The sequence below is a fragment of the Miniopterus natalensis genome, chromosome 5, assembly GCF_054644295.1.
Source record: "Miniopterus natalensis isolate mMinNat1 chromosome 5, mMinNat1.hap1, whole genome shotgun sequence".
Classification (NCBI taxonomy): Eukaryota; Metazoa; Chordata; class Mammalia; order Chiroptera; family Miniopteridae; genus Miniopterus; species Miniopterus natalensis.
In genome coordinates this window covers 26,453,240-26,472,292 of record NC_142085.1, presented here as the reverse complement: position 1 = coordinate 26,472,292, position 19,053 = coordinate 26,453,240, and the positions used below count along the sequence as shown (strand labels likewise).

The 19,053-nt window shown below is 37.3% G+C and overlaps 1 protein-coding gene across 2 annotated transcripts in view; it reads right to left on the bottom strand.

Annotated features, from left to right (window-relative positions):
• The window catches only part of PRIM2 (DNA primase subunit 2), a 235,589-nt gene that overhangs the window by 7,809 nt on the left and 208,727 nt on the right, over positions 1-19,053 (bottom strand). For both annotated transcript variants that reach the window (XM_016197235.2, XM_016197234.2), the window contains exon 13: positions 5,020-5,088. In XM_016197235.2, coding sequence (XP_016052721.2) covers positions 5,020-5,088 — 69 coding nt within the window. The remainder of the gene's footprint in view (positions 1-5,019; positions 5,089-19,053) is intronic.

Sequence of the window (19,053 nt, the reverse complement as noted above, 5' to 3'; positions counted from 1 at the left end):
ATCAGGTACCATGATACCTCCAACAATGGTTCTTTCTCAAGATTGCTGTGGCTATTTGGGGTCTTTTGTAGTTCCATATAAATTTTAGGATTATTTGTTCCAGCTCTATGAAAATGCTGTTGGTATTTTGACAGGAATTGCCTTGAATCTATAGAATACTTTGGGTAGTATATGCATCTCAACAATGTTCCTTCTTCCTATCCATGAACACAGTATATTCTTCCATTTATTTGCATCATCTTCAATTTCTTTCTTAAATGTCTTAAAGTTTTCTGAGTACAGGTCTTTTACCTCCTTGGTTAAATATATTCCTAGGTATTCTTTTTGATGCAACTGTAAATGGAATTTTCTCAATTTCTTTCTGATAGAATTCATTATTGGTGTATTAAAATACAACCAATTTCTGAATATTAATTTTGTATCATGCTAATTTACTGAATTCATTTATTAGTTCTAATAGTTTTTTGGTGGATCTTTAGGCTTCTCTATATGCAATATCATGCCATCTTCAAATAATTAGTTTTACTACTTCCTTTCCAATTTGGATGCCTTTTATTTCTTCATCTTGTCTGATCACTGGGGTCAGTACTTCCAATACTATGTTGAATAAAAGTGATGAAAGTGGACATCCTCATCTTATTCCTGATCTTAAAGAAAAAACTTTCAGCTTTTCCCTGCTGAGTGTCATGTTAGCTGTGGGTTTGTCATATATAACCTTTATTATGTCAAGATATTTCCTTCTATACCCACTCTGTGGAGAGTTTTTATCACAAATGGATAGAGGATTTTGTCAAATGCTTTTTCTGCATCTACTGATATGCTTTATTTTCTTTGTGTTGTGCCACATTCATTGATTTACGAATATTGAACCAACCTTCTATCCCAGGAATAAATCTCACTTGATCATGGTATATGATCTTTTTAATGTATTGCTGAATTTGGTTTGCTAATATTTTATTGAGAATCTTTGTTCATCAGTGATATTGATCTATAGCTTTCTTTATTGGTAGTGTCTTTCTCTAGTTTTGTTATCAGGGTACTGCTAGACTCATAAAATCAGTTTGGGAGCCTTCCCTCCTTTTCAGTTTTTTTGGACTACTTTGAGATGGGTAGGTATTAATTCTAATTCAGATGTTTAGTAAAATTCATCTGTGAAGCCATCAGATCCAGGACTTACGTTTGTTGGGAGTTTTTGTTTTGTTTTTTTTAATTACTGATAAATTTCCTTAGTAATTATCAGTCTTTTCAGATTTTCTGTTTCTTCCTGATTCAGTCTTAGAGGATATGTTTCTAGGAATTGATCCATTTCTAACAGGTTGTCCAATTCAGTGGCATATAATTATTTCATAGTATTTTCTTAAAATTTTTTGTATTCCTTTGGTGTTGGTTGGTTGTCTTCTCTTTCATTTGATTTTATTGAGAACTCTCTCTTTTTCACTTGATTATTGTTAGAGGTTTATCAGTTTTCTTTATCTTTGCAAAGAACCAGCTCTTGGGTTCACTGATCTTTTCTATTGTTTTTAAGACTATTTCATTTATTTCACTCTGATCTTCATTATTTCCTTCCTTCTACTCACTTCGGGCTATGGTTGTTGTTCTTGTTCTAGTTCATTTAGTTGTAAGGTTAGTTTGTTTATTTGAAATTTTTCTTGTTACATGAGGTAAGCATATATTACTATAAATTTCCATCTAAGAACTACTTTGGCTGGGTCCTATAGATTTTTGGTCAGTATGTCTTCATTTTCATTTATCTCAAAGTAACTTTTGATTTCTTCCTCATTGTTAACCAATACATTGTTTAGTACCATGTTATTTAGCATCCATGTGTTAGTGTGTTTTTTTTTATTAATTGATTTCTAGTTTCGTACCATTGTGATTGAGCAGATACTTGATATTATTTCAATCTTGTTAAGTTTATTGAAAATTGTCTGTGACTTAATATGTGGTCTATCCTGGAAAATGTTCCATGTGCACTTGAAAAGAATGCATATACTGCTGCCTTTCCGGTGAAATGTCCTAGGAATATCAATTAAATCCATCTGGTCCAATGTGTCATTTAAGGCGGCTGTTTCCTTGTTGATTTTCTGTCTGGATGATCTATCCATTGATGTCAATGGGTGTTAAATTCCCCTACTATGAGTGTATTACTGCCAATCTCCGTTTATGTCTGTCAATATTTGCTTTATATATTTAGGGCTTCTACATTGGAAGCTAGAATGTTTACAAGGTTTATATCCCTTTGTGGGATTGATCTTTATCATTATGAAATGCCCTTCTTAGTCTCTTGTTATAGCATTTGTTTTAAAGTCTATTTTGTCTGGTATAAGTACAGCTACCTCAGGCTTTTTTTCATTTGTATTTGCATGAAATATCTTTTTCCATCGCTTTACTTTCAGTCTGTGTGTGTCCTTTGATCTGAGTGGGTCTCATGTAGGCATCATATATACAGATCTTGTTTTTTTATCCACTATGTCTTTTGTTTGGAGCATTTAATTCATTCACATTTAAAGTAATTATTGATAGGTATGTAGTTATTGCCATTTTATTAATTGTTTTCGGATTGTTTTGTAGCTCCCAGTTCATTTCTAATTTTCTTACTCTATTGTATGTCAATGACTTTCTATAGTGTTATATTTGGATTCCTTTCTCTTTCTTTTTTATACATCTCATAGACTTTTGGTTTGTGGTTACCATGTGCTTCATATAAACCAAACTCTTTATTGCACTCTATTTGAAGTAGATGGTCGCTTAAGTTTGAACACATTCTAAACTTATTCCAATTTTTATTATCAATTAAAAGCCCCTCCATATTTGTTTTTGTCATTATTTACTTCTTCTTTTGTGTGTGTGTTTGTGTATCCCTTAATTTACTGTTGTAATTACACATGATTTTCCTACTTTTGCCTTTTAACTTTTGTACTAGCTTTTAGAGTTGGTTGATCCACTGCTTTTACTAACTCTTTGCCTTCTCAGTGAGGATTTTTTCTTTCCTGTATTTTCTTATTTATATATTTGATCTTTTCTTCTTAAAGAAGTCCCTTTAACATTTTTTATAATACTGGTTTAGTGGTGATGCAATTCTTCAGCTCTTTCTTACCTGGGAAACTCTTTCTCTCTCCTTTGATTCTAAATGATAGCCTTGCTGGGTAAGTGCATTCTTGGTTGTAGGTCTCTGACTTTCATCACTTTGAATATTTCATGCCATTTTCTCTGGTGTGCAAAGTTTTTGCTGAGCAATCAGCAGACAGTCTTAGGGGGAGCACCCTTGTACACAGTTAACTGCTTTTGTCTTCTTTTAAGATTACCTGTCTTTAACCTTTGGCGTTTTAGTTATGATGGGTCTTGGTGTGGGCCTCTTTCGGTCTGTCTTGAGACTTTGTGCTTCCTGGACTTTTATGTTTATTTCCTTCACCAGGTTAGGGAAGTTTCTGCTCATCATTTCTTCAAACAGTTTTCAATTCCTGCTCTCTCTTTTTCTGGCACTGCTCTGATGTGAATGTTGATATGTTTAACAGCGTCCAGAAGAAACCTTAAACTATCCTCTTTATTTTGATTCTTCTTACTATTCGGATTAGTTGTTTTCTGCTATATTGTCTTCTAGGTCCCTGATTCGGATTCGATCCTCTGCTCCATCTAAGCTGCTGTTGATTCCATCAAACGTAGTCTTCACTTCAGTTACTGCATTCATTTCTGATTGGTTTCTTTTGTTTTCAGTCTCCATTTCTGTTTCCTGTCTCTTTACAGAGGTTCTGGCTGAGTTCATCTGTTCCTTCCTGGAGCCAGTGTTTTGAACTCCAGATACAGCGGATCCTGTCTCTATTTTATTTGGTTCCTTTTCTGGAGTTTAGTACTTTTCTTTCATGGGGACATGCCTGTCTCCTCATTTTGACCAGCTCCCTGTGTTTGTTTTTGTGTATCAGGTAGATTTGCTGCATCTCCCAGCCTCGGCTGAATGGCCTTATACAGTAGGTGTCTGTGGGGCCCAGCAGTGCAGTCTCTCTGGTCCCCTGAGCCAGGTGCTTCATAGTGCCCTCTGTGTGGGTTGTGTGCGCCCTTTGTTGTAGTTGACCCTTGACTGCTGTTGGCATATCAGCGGGTGGGACTGACCCTCAGGCTGACTGGCTAAGACTACAGTGGATGAGCTGTTATTCAGGGCCTGGTCCCCAAGGAGCAAGAGTCACTTTAGTGGGGCTCTAATGCCAGCCAAGCCTGCCTTTCAAGTGTGTCATTTGTGGAGATGGTTAGGTGGTACTCTGATGCCAACCACCAGCTATGTTGGTTCCAGAGCCTGTTGGGAGGGGCTATCTGGTAGAACTTACAAAGTGATCTGTGGTTGGTTGATGCTTGAGCTAAGCTTGGAGAGGCTATTCTCAAATCAAGGATTGCTGCCCCAATGTCAGGCTTGGAACCCTTCAGTGGGCACCACAATGTAAGTTGAGGTCAGCTGCCACTTGTGCCTGGTTTGTGGCCATTTAGTTGAGGCTACATTCTAAGCCAAGATTGGCCCTTTATGCTAAGCTTGGGGCTACCTGACGGGAGTTACAATGCAAGTTAAGACCAGTTGCCACTTGTGCTGAACTTGGCATAGCTTAGCAAGAGGGGGCACACTGAGGCTAGCCATTGCATACTGTCTGTGGCTGCTTTTGTACTACAACAGTAGAGCTGAGCAATTGTGACAGAGACCATATGCACTGTAAAGCCTAAAATTGTTACAATCTGGCACTTTGCAGAAAAAGTTTCCTGACCCTTGGTCTCACCCCTAGATGTGGAGTGGTAGGTGACAGCTGTAGTCAAGTAAGGTTTTTCTCATGATGTAGCTTCTCCTAGTAACCATTCCTGGTTCTAGAGCATCTAAGCTTAATTCTCTGGCCCTTCTATAAATTTTATGAGCTACCCAGTACTGTGTAATAAATTCCTTTCTGCTGAAAATAGCTGGAGTGGTTTCTATTGCTGCAACTAAAAACCCTGAATGAAACAAAAGACAAAGAATTAGGGTATAAAGTTTAAAAATATACTTACATTATGTGTTATCTCAAAGTACTTCTGACAGGCTACCTGGTAATGTGTCCCTTTTACTAAATCCAAAATCTAAAATGAATGGGAAAAAGAGAAAAAGAATTAGAAATTAAGTTTCTTCAACCACTGCAGCTCATGGTTGTTGGCCATCTTCATTCCAGACAGAAAATGCATTAAATCATGTAGCATGTTGTACTTCTGCAGCCTGGACACTGTGATAATGGTGACAGAATACAGTAGCTGTTTAGGTCAGCATTAAACCACAGACAAGAAATAGTAAGTGATCTTTCTGACCTACTAACTGTGAATTTCAGTAACTACCTTGACAACAAGATGAATATAGACCCTAGTATTATGACTTTGACAGTGATTGTCAGAACATCATATTGCAACATCTCTTCTAAAACTGTAGATAAAAATCTGGTAACCTAAATGGTTGGTGCATGAAGCAATCAAGTATAGTATTTGGATTTTATTTTCCACATTACCAGTTTATACAGATACAGCATAAAATACAGCTGTGTACCCATCAGGAAAATTTAATACAAACTCTTTGGATGAGTATCTGTGGAGAGGGAATGCCTTTACCTTTAATCAGATTTGTCCTTTTTTGAAATGAAGTTATTTCTAGTAAAGCTCAGCAGAATATGAGTGAATAGTCTATTCTGAACACCTATTAGGAGCATCATCCTATCTTTTGTAAATACAATTTGCTTTCCAATTCTACTTCATGTAATCTCCTCAGCGCGGTGCAAACTCCCATTCTTATCAGCAGAGTGCAATGCCAGTTGAAATTGGTGAAGTTTCATCACCTCCCAAATAAATAATAAGTATATTTGGCCAGTTTATCAAACACAGTAAAATGCTGGAATTAAGAGATAGTCAAATGATGGTAAATATCATTCTAGAGAAATGTAAATTTCTATCCCTTTTCAAAAGGCTGACCTTCCTATGACAAAAAGGAACGTGCATGAAGTCTCAAATCTTGCCGTCGTCATTAATTGAATATAGCTCAAAACTTTTGACAGATACACAAACAAATTACAGTTGCAGAATGGGCATCACACAATACTGACAAGAGTGTGCGTAAAAGAATTGTTTTTCTGATTGTCTTCTAGATTACATTTCTGAATTTCAGGTTATCTTGTAATTAAATCCTATATGAAATGTCACCCAATCACAGCACCCAGGATTCTGTCTGCCGGCCGGCCTATCCTCTTTTTGTGACTCATTAGAGCAAAAACGAAAAATAAATCAAAATGAATATAAATTTTAAAATGAAAAAAGTCAGTTTTCCAAATAATTCTAACACTCTAAGCTCATATTTGCCAATGTTTTTACACATAGATAATTCAAATTGAACTTATAACTGACTGTTGGCAAACATCAATGATACTAATACGTATATGAATATCTGTGCATTACAACTGTGGAGAATCAAAGACATAACAAATTTAATTTTAAATGATAACCACAAATTACTTGAAAAGGACTTCACAGAAATAAGCAAAAAGCTCAACTGTATGGTATATAAGTTACTTTTATATAAAAACAAAACAGTGAATCCAACTTCTTATATATTTATATACATATATATAATAGAAATTACATACTTAAATATCTTCCTTACAAAGTAAATATATAACTTATACACATACTATCTAATATACATTGGGAAACATGCTATAAAGAAATACTTAAACATTCATAAAAACATCTAGTTGGGTGATACACAATATGTGAAAATGTTATTGAGGAAAACTGACATAAGCCATAGAATGTGAGAAAAGCAGATTTATTATGTATCTTGAAATTTTAGGTTCCATCAAAAATTTAAATTTAATCACATAACTATTCCCCACCACACCCCACTCCCCGGGTAGGCTCTTCATTAATAAAAGTGGATAAAAGTTCTTGTACATGTGCAAAAGCATAATATGAAAAAAAGACAATAGAGGGGTTTTCATGGGCTAGAAAAGCTATTCAAAGTAAGACAGATAAATTTTGGCCTAAAGAGAAGAGAAAGAATACTAAGTAATGAAGATATGGGAACATTAATGAGCTAATAGAAGAAAATACAAGAGGGCTGCTTTGAGGGGATCAGGTATTACTGGGGTATTATCTTCCTTTTAGAGATGAAGATAAAATAAGGTTTCTGTGTCCAGTGAAGGCCATTTACTACTGAAAGAATTAAAAAATCATATGCAACTTAACAATCCTGTTTTTCTTAAGAGGAATATAAAATATGTTTTAAAACTAAGATAGAAAATGTATAACAACTAATAAGTATATATACTTCAATTTCACATTATGATCTACATCATCAGAGATACAGGAAAAGAAGAGAAGGGTCTTGTGGACCAATGAATGAGGTTTGGCTTTTTCTCTGAGTAGGACAGGTGCTACTGCAATGTTCTAGGCACAGGAGTGAGGTTAACTGACTTCCATTTTTAACAGGAATGTTCTTCCTTCAATGTTAGGCACAGACTAGAAGGGTGGAGGAAACAGGGAGCTGATTACAAAAATCCAGGAAATAGGTGATGGAGGTTTGGGGGAGGATGGTAACGGTCATGGTGGTGAGAAGTGGTAAGATTTGGAGATAGAAGCATTTCCTACTTAATGACTATAAACTGTTTCTGAAAACTAGCTGTTCTACACAAACATGCTCAAAAGGAACCTGATCACCAATGTTTTGGAATACGGCATTACCACCTATTATTTAACCCCTCCCCTTCCGGGCTGATTTCCTAAATAAAAGTAGTTTTAAAATCCTGTAAAATAGCAACATGTAAGTAACAAAGTGTCATGTAAAATACCAAAAATACCACCTACTAGTCACTAAGCAAATGACTAACAGATGCTTCTTAAGCAGCAATGAGAATGACACTGCTTATTATCACCAGCATTTTAGATGCACAACCCTTCTGCTGGCTTCAAAATTTTCACAGGGGACTCTGATGCCCTACCCTTCGTGCATGGAGTGCAACTTAAGACTTTTCTTGCACCTTGTCTTCTTAGCTTTCCCTAATATAAATATCACTGGCACACACCAGACTAAGGTATTCTACAAGTGTATCTATTTTAAGGATGGTGCTGGTGCATCTGCCGATGAGTTGGATGACTCCATGGCAGGAAATGCAAACCTAAAAATCAAAGGATGGGAAAGGAGAATTGAGGTGTGAGCAAGATACTAAAATTCAGTTTGTGAAGTAGGAGCAAAAACAGAAACATGACAAACATCAAAATCCAAGGACAGGTGCCTGAGGGAGAACCTGTGAAACAGAATTTGGGGACAAAAGGTAAATCCTCTACAATATGTTTCACGCACCCCTGGAAAGAGTGCTTTTCCCAAAGTGAACCACTTGTGTGTTCCTGCAGAGCCCCTGAGGAATACTGTGCTAACGCAGCACGGGGTTGGACAGGGACGGTTCTGCAGCAGTGATGGAAATGCACGGTGATCAGGATACTGAGCCATCCTCATTTCCTGAAATTCAGGCTCGTAGGAATAGTCGGTCTCATTTAGGATTTGGTATTTTGTTTAGTCATAATTCAAGTAACCTTTTTTAAAAGTGCTAAGTCTTCACAAAAGAGCCCACATCCCAGGGCCGTGGACAAACAGACTTGACTTATAGCCAGACTACTGTGAACCTGAGAAAGATTAGCATTTAACCAGAAATGGTGTGCTTTTGTTTGAAACTGAAATTTGTCTTTGATTTCTCAAGAATAGGGAAATGTTGGATGCGGTACTATTTTACAATGTGCTAATTTTGAACTCACCTACCTAACCCTTTTAAAAAATATGCTTTGGCAGGGTAGGGGGATACAGTTAATTCATAATGTGCCTATGTATATATTTTGTGTTAGAATCATATACTAAATGACATTAACATTTTTTAAAGAAAAAAATTCTGTAGAGAAGCCAGAAGGAAGATGCAGTCAGGCAACAGTATTTTCTGACTGTGTCGGTTTTGTCCGCACAGCTGGTGAAGGGCCGGACCGCTGCCTTCGCCCTTGTTAAGGGGACAGTCCCCCAGGCTGGAGTGCAGCTGGCAGTGACGGGCCAGAGTGAGGGTCAGAAGTGAAATGGGTGAGGGAATCAATACTACACCTAGGAAGAAACTCGCTGAGAGAGAGAAATGCAAGGAGACAAACAGGAAGATGAAAAAAACACGTGAAAGAAAAACTGTGCAAAGCCAGAGAAAGAGGTAAATGGAACAGAGTCCACAACCTACTATTTACATGGCCTGTAGATATCAGAGTGTAACCCACAGCTCACAGTGTTTTCATATTCCATTCTAGAAACGCCAGAGCACACCAGGACTTCCTCTTGCATGTGGCATCAATACCAAAAGAACAGTTCTCTAAGAAAGGAGCCAAGTCAAATGCCAATTCTGATGCCTAGGCTAGACGTTTCGGAATTTGGCCTAAAAATATATATAATCAAACATTTTGAACAGTCATCTCAAATAAAGCAGTGTTTGAAACACAAACTTATTACTTAAAGAAAACATTTCTAAGACGATCTAAGAATATTGCTCAAAAGGCAGTTTCACCTTTGGTTTTTAATGCCAATATTTCCAGACTAAAGTACAAATGCCAAGCATAACAACCCATTTATTGTTCTAGTTCATCACTAATCAAAAGGCTAAGAAAAATTAAGAGTAGTGATATCAAGCTACTATATTTTGGTAATTCATGTTCTTTAAATTTCTCTCTATATTTTTATCAGCTGACTAAAGTCCACTGAGAATAGAGCTTTTTTTAAAAAAAAAAAAAAAGAACCAAAAACAAAACTGCAGTTTGTCATTTTTACAAGAAAACATTCAACATATTTGTATTTGCTAAGTTTGGTTAAAGCACTAATTGCTCTCATCTGCTATTTCATCCTCAAGGCAAATTAGAGTTTGGTTTGAATTCTAATAAAGTGGATGAGCAAAGAGCAAGTAAGGTGATATTTTCCTCACTTGACTGGGGACAGATCACAGCCAGCTGACTAACATGTGATGCAACATACTGGTGGGGATGCTATACGTGTATTTACACACGCACATAAAATAGGATTATAGATTGCATTTATAATTTGAGCCACACTTCTCTCTCTCTGATATCTCTAATATCCCCTGCCATCTGCAAATTCCTCTCTGCCTTTTGCTTCAGTGCCTGCTGGTGAGGTCCAACGATTACCTGGCAGCAGAATGGAGCCACCTGCCATCCTTGGCTTTGGTGAGCCAAGTGCTGTACGGCGAGGAGTGCCACACTCACCCATTAAACATGCAGTTACTCTGTCTCTAATTCAAGGTCATATTCTTATTTAAAAGTGATAATAAGCTTGTTTCTTCCTAAAAAACACAACCTCTCAAGTGTAGATCATTGCTGATTTTTCCCCCCCTTCATTTCTAACCTTCCTTATTTCAAAGATGGGAGGAAATGTGAGAGAGAGGCAGAGCCTGGAGCTCTTTCAAACACATCACTTTGCTTCAGTTTCTCACACACTCAGCACAGTTTATCCGGTCAGTACTGCCTTACAGCTCTGCTGTGACCTTCATTTACTGGCAGATTAGGGGCAAGTTTCCTTCTCTTGAAGATAAACTTTGATTCGCTGCAAACCTTATATGCCAAGAACTTTTCTGTCTCATTCATTGTCTATAAACATTGTTATCTGACTGAACTGATTCTACCTCCAAATGTCTAAAACCTATCTTTCCCTACTTAAGACAGCTTCCAAACTCCCACCACAGCAACTTTTCTAAAATCGAAATCAACTCCTGGCAGAGCTGGCTGTGCGCCGTGGGTGGGGCACAACTCTTCACTGTGGTTCAACGGGCTATCCTCACCTGGCCACAGGGTCCTTACACTCGAGTCCAGCTTCTCCCACAGTCTCCTTAGCTCACAAGTCCTAGTGATGAGTCAGTGGGTTTTCTAGTCTAACACATTGCTTGATGTAGTTTAATCCAGAATTATCTCAGTTTCTTTATGGCAAGACTTATTGAGGTGGTATTTATCAACTAATTTGTCCCCAGAACCTGTTTTTATAGATCTCCCAGGAATAGGGTGCCTCAAAGCGTGCCCTGACAGCCTCACCTCCCCCAGTCTTGTTCTTTCCCCTGATTTTGTCTAGTTTCCTCTCACCACATTTAATTTACTTGTCTGCCTCTCCCACTGGAACCTCAGCCCCATGAAGACAGGGGTCCTGTTAGTTTTGTTCATCACTGGATTCTCAGTAGCTGGAACAGTAGCTGGAGTACAGTCACCACCCGGTTACTATTTGTTGATGCCGAGTGAAGGCTGTTCCCTTTGTGTGATAAGCCTCACTTCCCTCTCCTGGGGAAACCCCTACTCAACTTTCAAACCCTATTCCAGTATCACTTCTTACAGGAAACACTTGCTGATGTCACACCCCCACACCCAGCAAATCTCTGAATCTACCACTAGCACTATACACAATATACTAGAGTATATATTTTTAAAGCAATTATCATACCTTACAATAGTTAATTATGCCCTTTTTTACTCCACTAGGCTAACAGCTCTAAAACAGTTTCTTAATCATCTTTTTACTTCTTGACTGGAACATACTGAAAACCTGGTGGCACGTGAGTGCTCAGTAAATGTTTATTGAGTGATAAAGTAAATGTCTTTCCTCATCACAACTTCTGTTTCAGTCAGCCTTAAAACACTTTCACTAGAACCTTTGCAATTAGACAGTTCCTTTTAATTTCTTTTTATTTTTTGATGTGGCGCCACGGGGGGGGGGGAATCACAAACCTAATTTAGTTCTTTCATAAGGTTTTTAAAAGGGCTTGATAATGCAAAAGCATGACCCCCTACCCCCCTCCTGTCACCTGCCCAACTCTAGCTGACATGCAGCAGCGAGGTGTGGGGTCACAGCCCTCACTCTCAGCTCAGAGAGGACCCAAGGAGCAGAAGCAGCATTCCCGCCTGAGTGGCTGGTGCTCATGCGGCTAAACCTTCCAGTAAAAACAAAACCCCAGATGTGCAACCTCCTCAAACACCCTCCCCCCCCAACGCATTGCAGCGGGACCAGTAGAGGCAGCTGGGACACCTCACAGAGTGAGTACAGCATAGCTGGCAGCCTCTGGTTACAGGGAAGCAACGCCCGGAACTCACCGGCCCAGAGCCTGCCATCCCACACAGGGGTGGTGCCCTGAGACAAAGGCGACCCAGGCACAGAGGGGACACCCGCCTCCTGGGGGGTATGGGGCATCCTCCACAGCCAGGCAACACTGCCCCACTGAAACCCTGGGAGTCCCAGTAGTGCAGCTAAGAGGAAACAACTTGCGCCACTGCGTCATCGCTGGAAAACAAGACAGACCTCCACTTGCCAACCTGCTAAACTGTCAACACCAAAACGGTACCTAACAGGTTTCAATTCCTCAAATACCCAGGCTTTAAGTTATTAGGGAACATCAACAACTAAGCGAACTTGGAATGGGAGAAGGGAGAAAGGAGGGAGGACACATGAGACTATGTGGGCAAATCTGCTTGGCGATATGGGAAAAAGGGCTGCGAAACCCCAATTCCATGGTTCACTTACCAATTACAACTGTGGTGTTCTAATACAAAAGCAAGCAAACAAGTTGCACATCACTGTGCCCCATAATCTTTATGGAAATAATGAAAAATATTTATACTCATTTTGTAGTTAATTTCAAAGATCTTATAAAAAGAGATGTACCATATTACATATGCTATTACAAACAGAAGCAAAACTTAAAATCTGTCGCTTAAAGGTTTTTCCCCTGGACTAGAGGAGTATGTGTATACACATATATATACATGTGTACATATACATAATATGTAACACGATACATATAAATTTAGAAATAGAAACTTTGTCTAACAAGAAATACATTGTAAATTGATGGTAAACTCTACCAACAAGTATGAAATGGCTTAAAGCTAAGTTAAGCTTAAAGCTAAGAATCTAAAACACTTGCCTTATGAAATAAGGTCAGTTATTTAATTTTCTGGATACTTTAAGTTCAATTCTCCAAAAGAAATGAGGGGAGGGGAAAAATACTCTATAAAACTGATCATGAAATAGAGTTAAGCTAGGAGAACACTTTTATGTCGATAGGTAGCCAGGCTGAAACTTACAGGTATCATAAGTTCGCACTATCGTGTTACTGATATCTATACCCTTTACAGATATCAGTAATTTATCATGGAATGAAGTAATTATAGAAAGACACATAACTGTAAACAGAGTACTAAATTTTCTTATAAGGGAGACTAGTTTTTCAGTTTAATGCAAGTAAATTTTATTAGGTACAGCTAAAAATGGCATGTTACTTGACTTTCAAAGTGATTTTTATTTAAACCACCTTGAAAAATATTGAATAATCTTCAACTGACCATATATCGTCATCCTATAAAAAAGGAAGGATGTACACAGAAAAGTGTGGTAGTGCCAAAAATACAACCACGTCCTCCTGGCACCAATTCTAATGCTCACTTTCCATCTTTCCCTTAATGCGGTTCTAAGATTTACCAAGAACAATGTACACATTTTCAACTACGACACTAAGAAAAGCAAGCTAAGTGCAGCAAAGTACTATTCTTATAAATCAGAAAAGATGCTCCTGGAGATGAAATAGAAAAGCTGCTCTTAAAAGCAGTGACTGTTCATAAAGTAATGGACAGACTGAATACCATTATCTATAGATAAGTGCCCTCACCTAAGAAAAAAATAGGAATTTTAGGTAGTACAGATTTATATGAACATTGAATAAGGAATCATCGAGATTTATCTCTGCCATAAAATTTTCTTTAAAAGACTCAAAAGACTGTCAATTATTTTGAAAGATTTCTTCATTAACAGGACTTCACCAGTTTTAGACTTAATACATTCACTAACTTCTTGAGAATTTTTGGACTGTGAAAATGAGAGGTTAACCAACCTCTCACAAAGTATAAAGAACATACTTCTTTTCGTATTTCATGGTTTTAATATCATTAGTAAGTTTTCTTGGAAGCACCAACTAGATTTGCTTTAAAATAATCATTAATGGTTCTACTGAGTTAAAATTGTAAACACATTTTCTTCCTTTAAAAATAAAAAGTTTCAAGAATATTAGTGCAAAAATACATCTATAAATAATGCATCATTTTAATCAAAAAAATTGAAAAAAGAGCAGTCTTATTATACTCATTTATAGCTCAACATGTATATGTATTGGTTGTTGTAAGTCAAACACAATTGTATGCTAGCAGCAAACATTAAAATATGTGGAAATAGAACCTAATCACTCTAATACTCAATCTCGAGTAACTTTACAGGAGGGCTCTCCAACAGAAATATGAGTGATATCTGTAACTTAAAATACTCTATACCCATAATTAAAAAGGTAAGAAGAAACAGATAAAATTAACTTTAATAATTTATTAAATCACTGTTGTCATTTCAACTTATAATCAATATAAAAATATCAATACTGAAATATTTTACAGTGCTCATTCTTTAAAACCTGGTATATATTTTACAGCAAGTGGTATGCGCGAGCTGACTCCAGCTGGCTCGTGAGAGTTGATTGTGCTTATCTCTTCCGAAGTCAGGGTTTATAACATCACATTGATAGTTGGACACTGGCCACACACAGTAGGAGTATTTACATCACAGAAATCAGCAAAGGACATATGTCAAAGCTATTTTCCCCCCCAGAGAGCTGGTTTACCAACACATCACTGCCTTCAGCCCATCTCAGTTTGGACCAGCCACATTTCTCATACTAAAGCATCATCACATGTAGCTAGTGGCTGCTACGTTGAACACCACAAACCAGGCATATAAACAATCAAACTGCCCTCGGTTTTTTACAAAATATAAAACATGGAAAGAAACAAAGTAGAGCCTATTCACAGGAGAAATTAATACAAACTGCCCCCAAGGAAGCACAGACATCGGACTTACTAGACAAAAACTTTTAATCCAGTGTCTTAAACATGTTCAGAAAACAGACAAAAGAAAATAGATAAAAAGCTAAAGGAAACCAGAAGAATGGTCTTAACAAATAGAAAACAGCAATAAAGAGAAAGAAACTATAAAAGGGAGCCAGACAGAAATTCTGCAGCTGAAAATTATAAGAACTAAAAGGAAAAAGCCACTTTCAGCAGGCAGTAAAAAAAAAAAAAAAAAAAAAAAAAGGAAAAAGAAAAAGCAAACTTGAAGATAGGTCAATTGAGAATATCCCACCCAAAATGTAGAAAGAATACTGAAGAAAAATGAACACAGCCAAAGAGACATTGACCCACTATTAAGTGTACCAACAGATGCATAATGGGATGCCCAGAAGGAAGAGACAGGGATAAAAGGAATAGCTGAAATAATAGCTGGAAATCTCCCAAATTCGATAAAAGACACATCCAAGTAGCTCAACAAATTCCAAGAAAGATGAACACAAAGAGATCCACACCAAAACACATTATAAACAAGTCAGGAAAAGACAAAGACCAAGACAAACCACTCATCACACACAGGAGATCCTTTACAGCTCAGGGGTGGGGAACCTCTGGCCCACGGGCAAAATCATTTGGTCTGGCCTGCCAAGATAACTGCAGGCAGGACTTGAAATTCAGTACATCTAGGAGCTCTTTTCATAGCTAATTTTTAAGTGGATAATTTTGTATGGCCCGCAAATGATATTATAAATATGCAAATGGCCCTTGGCAGAAAAAAGGTTTCCCACTCCTGCTATAAATTAACAGCTGATTTTCTCAGCAGAAACCATGGAGGCCAGAAGGCAGTGAGATAATTTATTTTGCTAAAAAAGTAAAACTGTCAACAAGATTCCCATGTCTGACAAAACTTTTCCTTCAAAAATGAAGGAGAAATTAAGACATTCCCTTATCAACAAAACCTGAGAGAATTTGTTGCTCCTAGACATGCCCTATAAGAAATGCTAAAGGGACTCATCCAGGCAGAATTAAAAGGTCACCAGATGATAACTCAATGCCATACAAAATTAAATATATAGATATGCAAAAGCCAGTCCTTTTGGTATGTAACTCTCCTCTATTTCTTCCAATATGATTTAAAAGACAAATGCAAAAATAATTATAAATTGACATTAATGAGCATATGTAATATATAAAGATGTAATTTGTGTCAACAAAAAGGGAGGGAGAGCGAGCTATATAGAAGCAGAATTTCTGTATACTACAAAGGTTAAGATGGTATTGTTAGTTTACTAGGTTAATTGCAATCCCCAGGGTAACCACTAAGAAAATAAGTAAAAATACAGGATTGGCAAAAGTAGGTTTATAGTTGTGAGTACACAAAACACAGTTTATTCCTGTATTTATTTATTTATTGTATTATTTATTTGTGTTATTTGTTGTCTTCATTTTATTATTATTGTCTTGTATCCTTACTAATGATTTATCTTTTAGATAATGATGGCTGGTACTTTAACCTACTTCTGCCCACCCCTGTATATAAACAGGAAAGGAAACAGAAAGAGAATCAAAACAACACACTACCAAAAAAAAAAAAAATGCAAAAAATGGCAGTTATATAAGAATTAAGGAACAAAAAAAGATATGTCAGCCCTAGCCAGTGTGGCTCAGTGGTTACAGCGCTGGCCTGTGGACTGGAGGGTGTCAGGTTCAACTCCGGTCAAGGGCACGTGCCTCAGGCTCATGCCTATAAGGGTGTTATTCACCTACCAAAGACCCCTTCGGCCCGATCCCCGGCCCGCCCAGTCCGGGAGGCATGCGGGAGGCAAACAATCGATGTGACTAGACCTTTCAGATCGGTGTTTCTATCTCTTGCATGCACGCTCTCTCCCCCTTCCATTCTCTCTGAAAAACAGTGGAAAAAATATCCTCATGTGAGGATTAAAAAAAAAAGATATGACAGGTAGAAAACAAAGAGCAAAATGACAAGTGAATCCTTTCTTATTTGTAATCATTTTAATTGTAAACATTAAAATCTCCAATCTCAAACACTGAAAAAATAAAAATGTACTACCAAACTATATGTTCTCTAAAAGAGACTGACTTTAGATACAAAGTGGATCAATAACCTAAATATAAGAGCTAAAACTATAAGATTCCTACAAGAAAATATGTGTCAATCTTCATAACCTTGAATTTGGCAATGGACTTTGAGATATGACATCAGAACTACAAGTAACAAAAAATATATTGGATTTTAACAAAATTAAAACTCTTATCCATCAAAGGACATTATGAAAAAAAGTGTTGATAAGACAACCTACAGATTGGGAGACAATATTTGTAGATTATTATAGACTGAATGTGTTCCTTCAAAATTCATATGTTGAAATCCTAACCCCCTCCCCAATATGTTGGTGTTTAGAAGTGGGGCCTTTGGTAGGTGACTAACACCCTTATAAAAGGGACTCCAGAGAGCTCTCTCTCCCTACTGCCATATGAGGACACAATGAGAAGACAACCATCTGCTAAACAGGAAGTGAGGCCTCACCAGAAACTGAATCTCCTGGTACCTGATCTTGGACATCTCCAGCCTCCAGAATTGTGAGAAATAAATTTCTGTTGTTTATGCTATCCAGCTTATACTGTAGTAATTTGTTATATCAGCTCAAACAGACTAAGGAAGAAATCATATATCTGATAAGGGCCTAATATCCAAAATATATAAAGAACTCCTAAGCTCAATAACAAAAAGGCAACCCAATTAAATGGGCAGAAGACCTGAATAGCCATTTCTCCAAAAAGGGTATATAAATGCCACACAAGCACACAAAAAATGATCAGCATTATTAATAATCAGAGAAATGTAAAGCAAAACCACAATGAAATATCACTTCACACCCATTGAAGATGGTATCATGGACTGAGTTGTGTACCCCCAAAAAAGATGCTAAAGTCCTAACCCCTACTATCTCAGAATGTGACCTTATTTGGAAGTAGGGTCTTCACAAAGGTAATCAAGTTAAAATAAATCATTAGGGTCAACCCTAATCCAATATGACTGGAATACTTACAAAAAGAGGAAACTAGAAACAAAGGATGCACAGAGAGAAGATGATGTAAAGACACAGGGAGAACACCACGTGAAAATGAAAGTAGAGACTTGGAGTGATGCATCTACAAGCAAAGATTGCCAGCAAACCACCAGAAACTAGGAAAGAGGCATGGAAGAGATTCTCCCTTGTAGCCCTCAGAAGAAACCAAATGATTTCAGATTTCTAGCCTCCTGCAGCACAGTGAGACAATTTTCTTAAGCCACCAAGTGTGTGGTCCTTTGTTATAGCAGTCTTAGAAAACTAATATAGATGGCTGTAATTTAAAAAAAGGGGGTGTGGGAATAAGTGTTGACAAGGAAGTAGAGAACTCAGAAGTCTCATAAATATTGCCTGTGGGAATGGTGCAGCCTCTATGGAAAAGTTTGACAATTCCTAAGTTAAACATAGAATTACCTTATTATCCAGCAATTCTACTTTCAGCTATATAGCCCCCCAAAATTGAAACTAGGAACTCAAACAAATTCTTGTATATATAGCAGCACTATTAAATGATATAGCCAGTAGGCCAGCTTGGCTCAGCTGTTGAACATGGACTTGTGATCTAGGAGATCGTGGTTCGATTCCAGGTCAGAGCACACGCAGACTCGATTCTCAGCAGGGGATGTGCAGGAGGCAGCTGATCAATGACTCTCATCACTGGTGTTTCTATCCCTCTCTCTCCCTCTCCCTTCCTCTCTCCCTCTCCCTTCCTCTCTCTAAAATCAATAAAAACATATGTTTTAAAAAAAAAATGATATAGCCAAAAAGTAGAAACAACTTAATGTCCATGAATAAATAAATGGATAAGCAAAATGTGGTATAGACATACACTGGAATATTATTCAGACATTAAAGGAATGAAGTTCTGGTACATGCTATGACAGGGGTGAACCTGGAAAACAGCTATGTCAAAGAAACCAGACACAAGAGGTCACAAATTATATGATCTATTTATGTAAAATATCTAGAACAGGCAGGGGCTGGGAAGTGATTTCTTAATGGGTATAGAATTTTCTTCTGGTGTGAA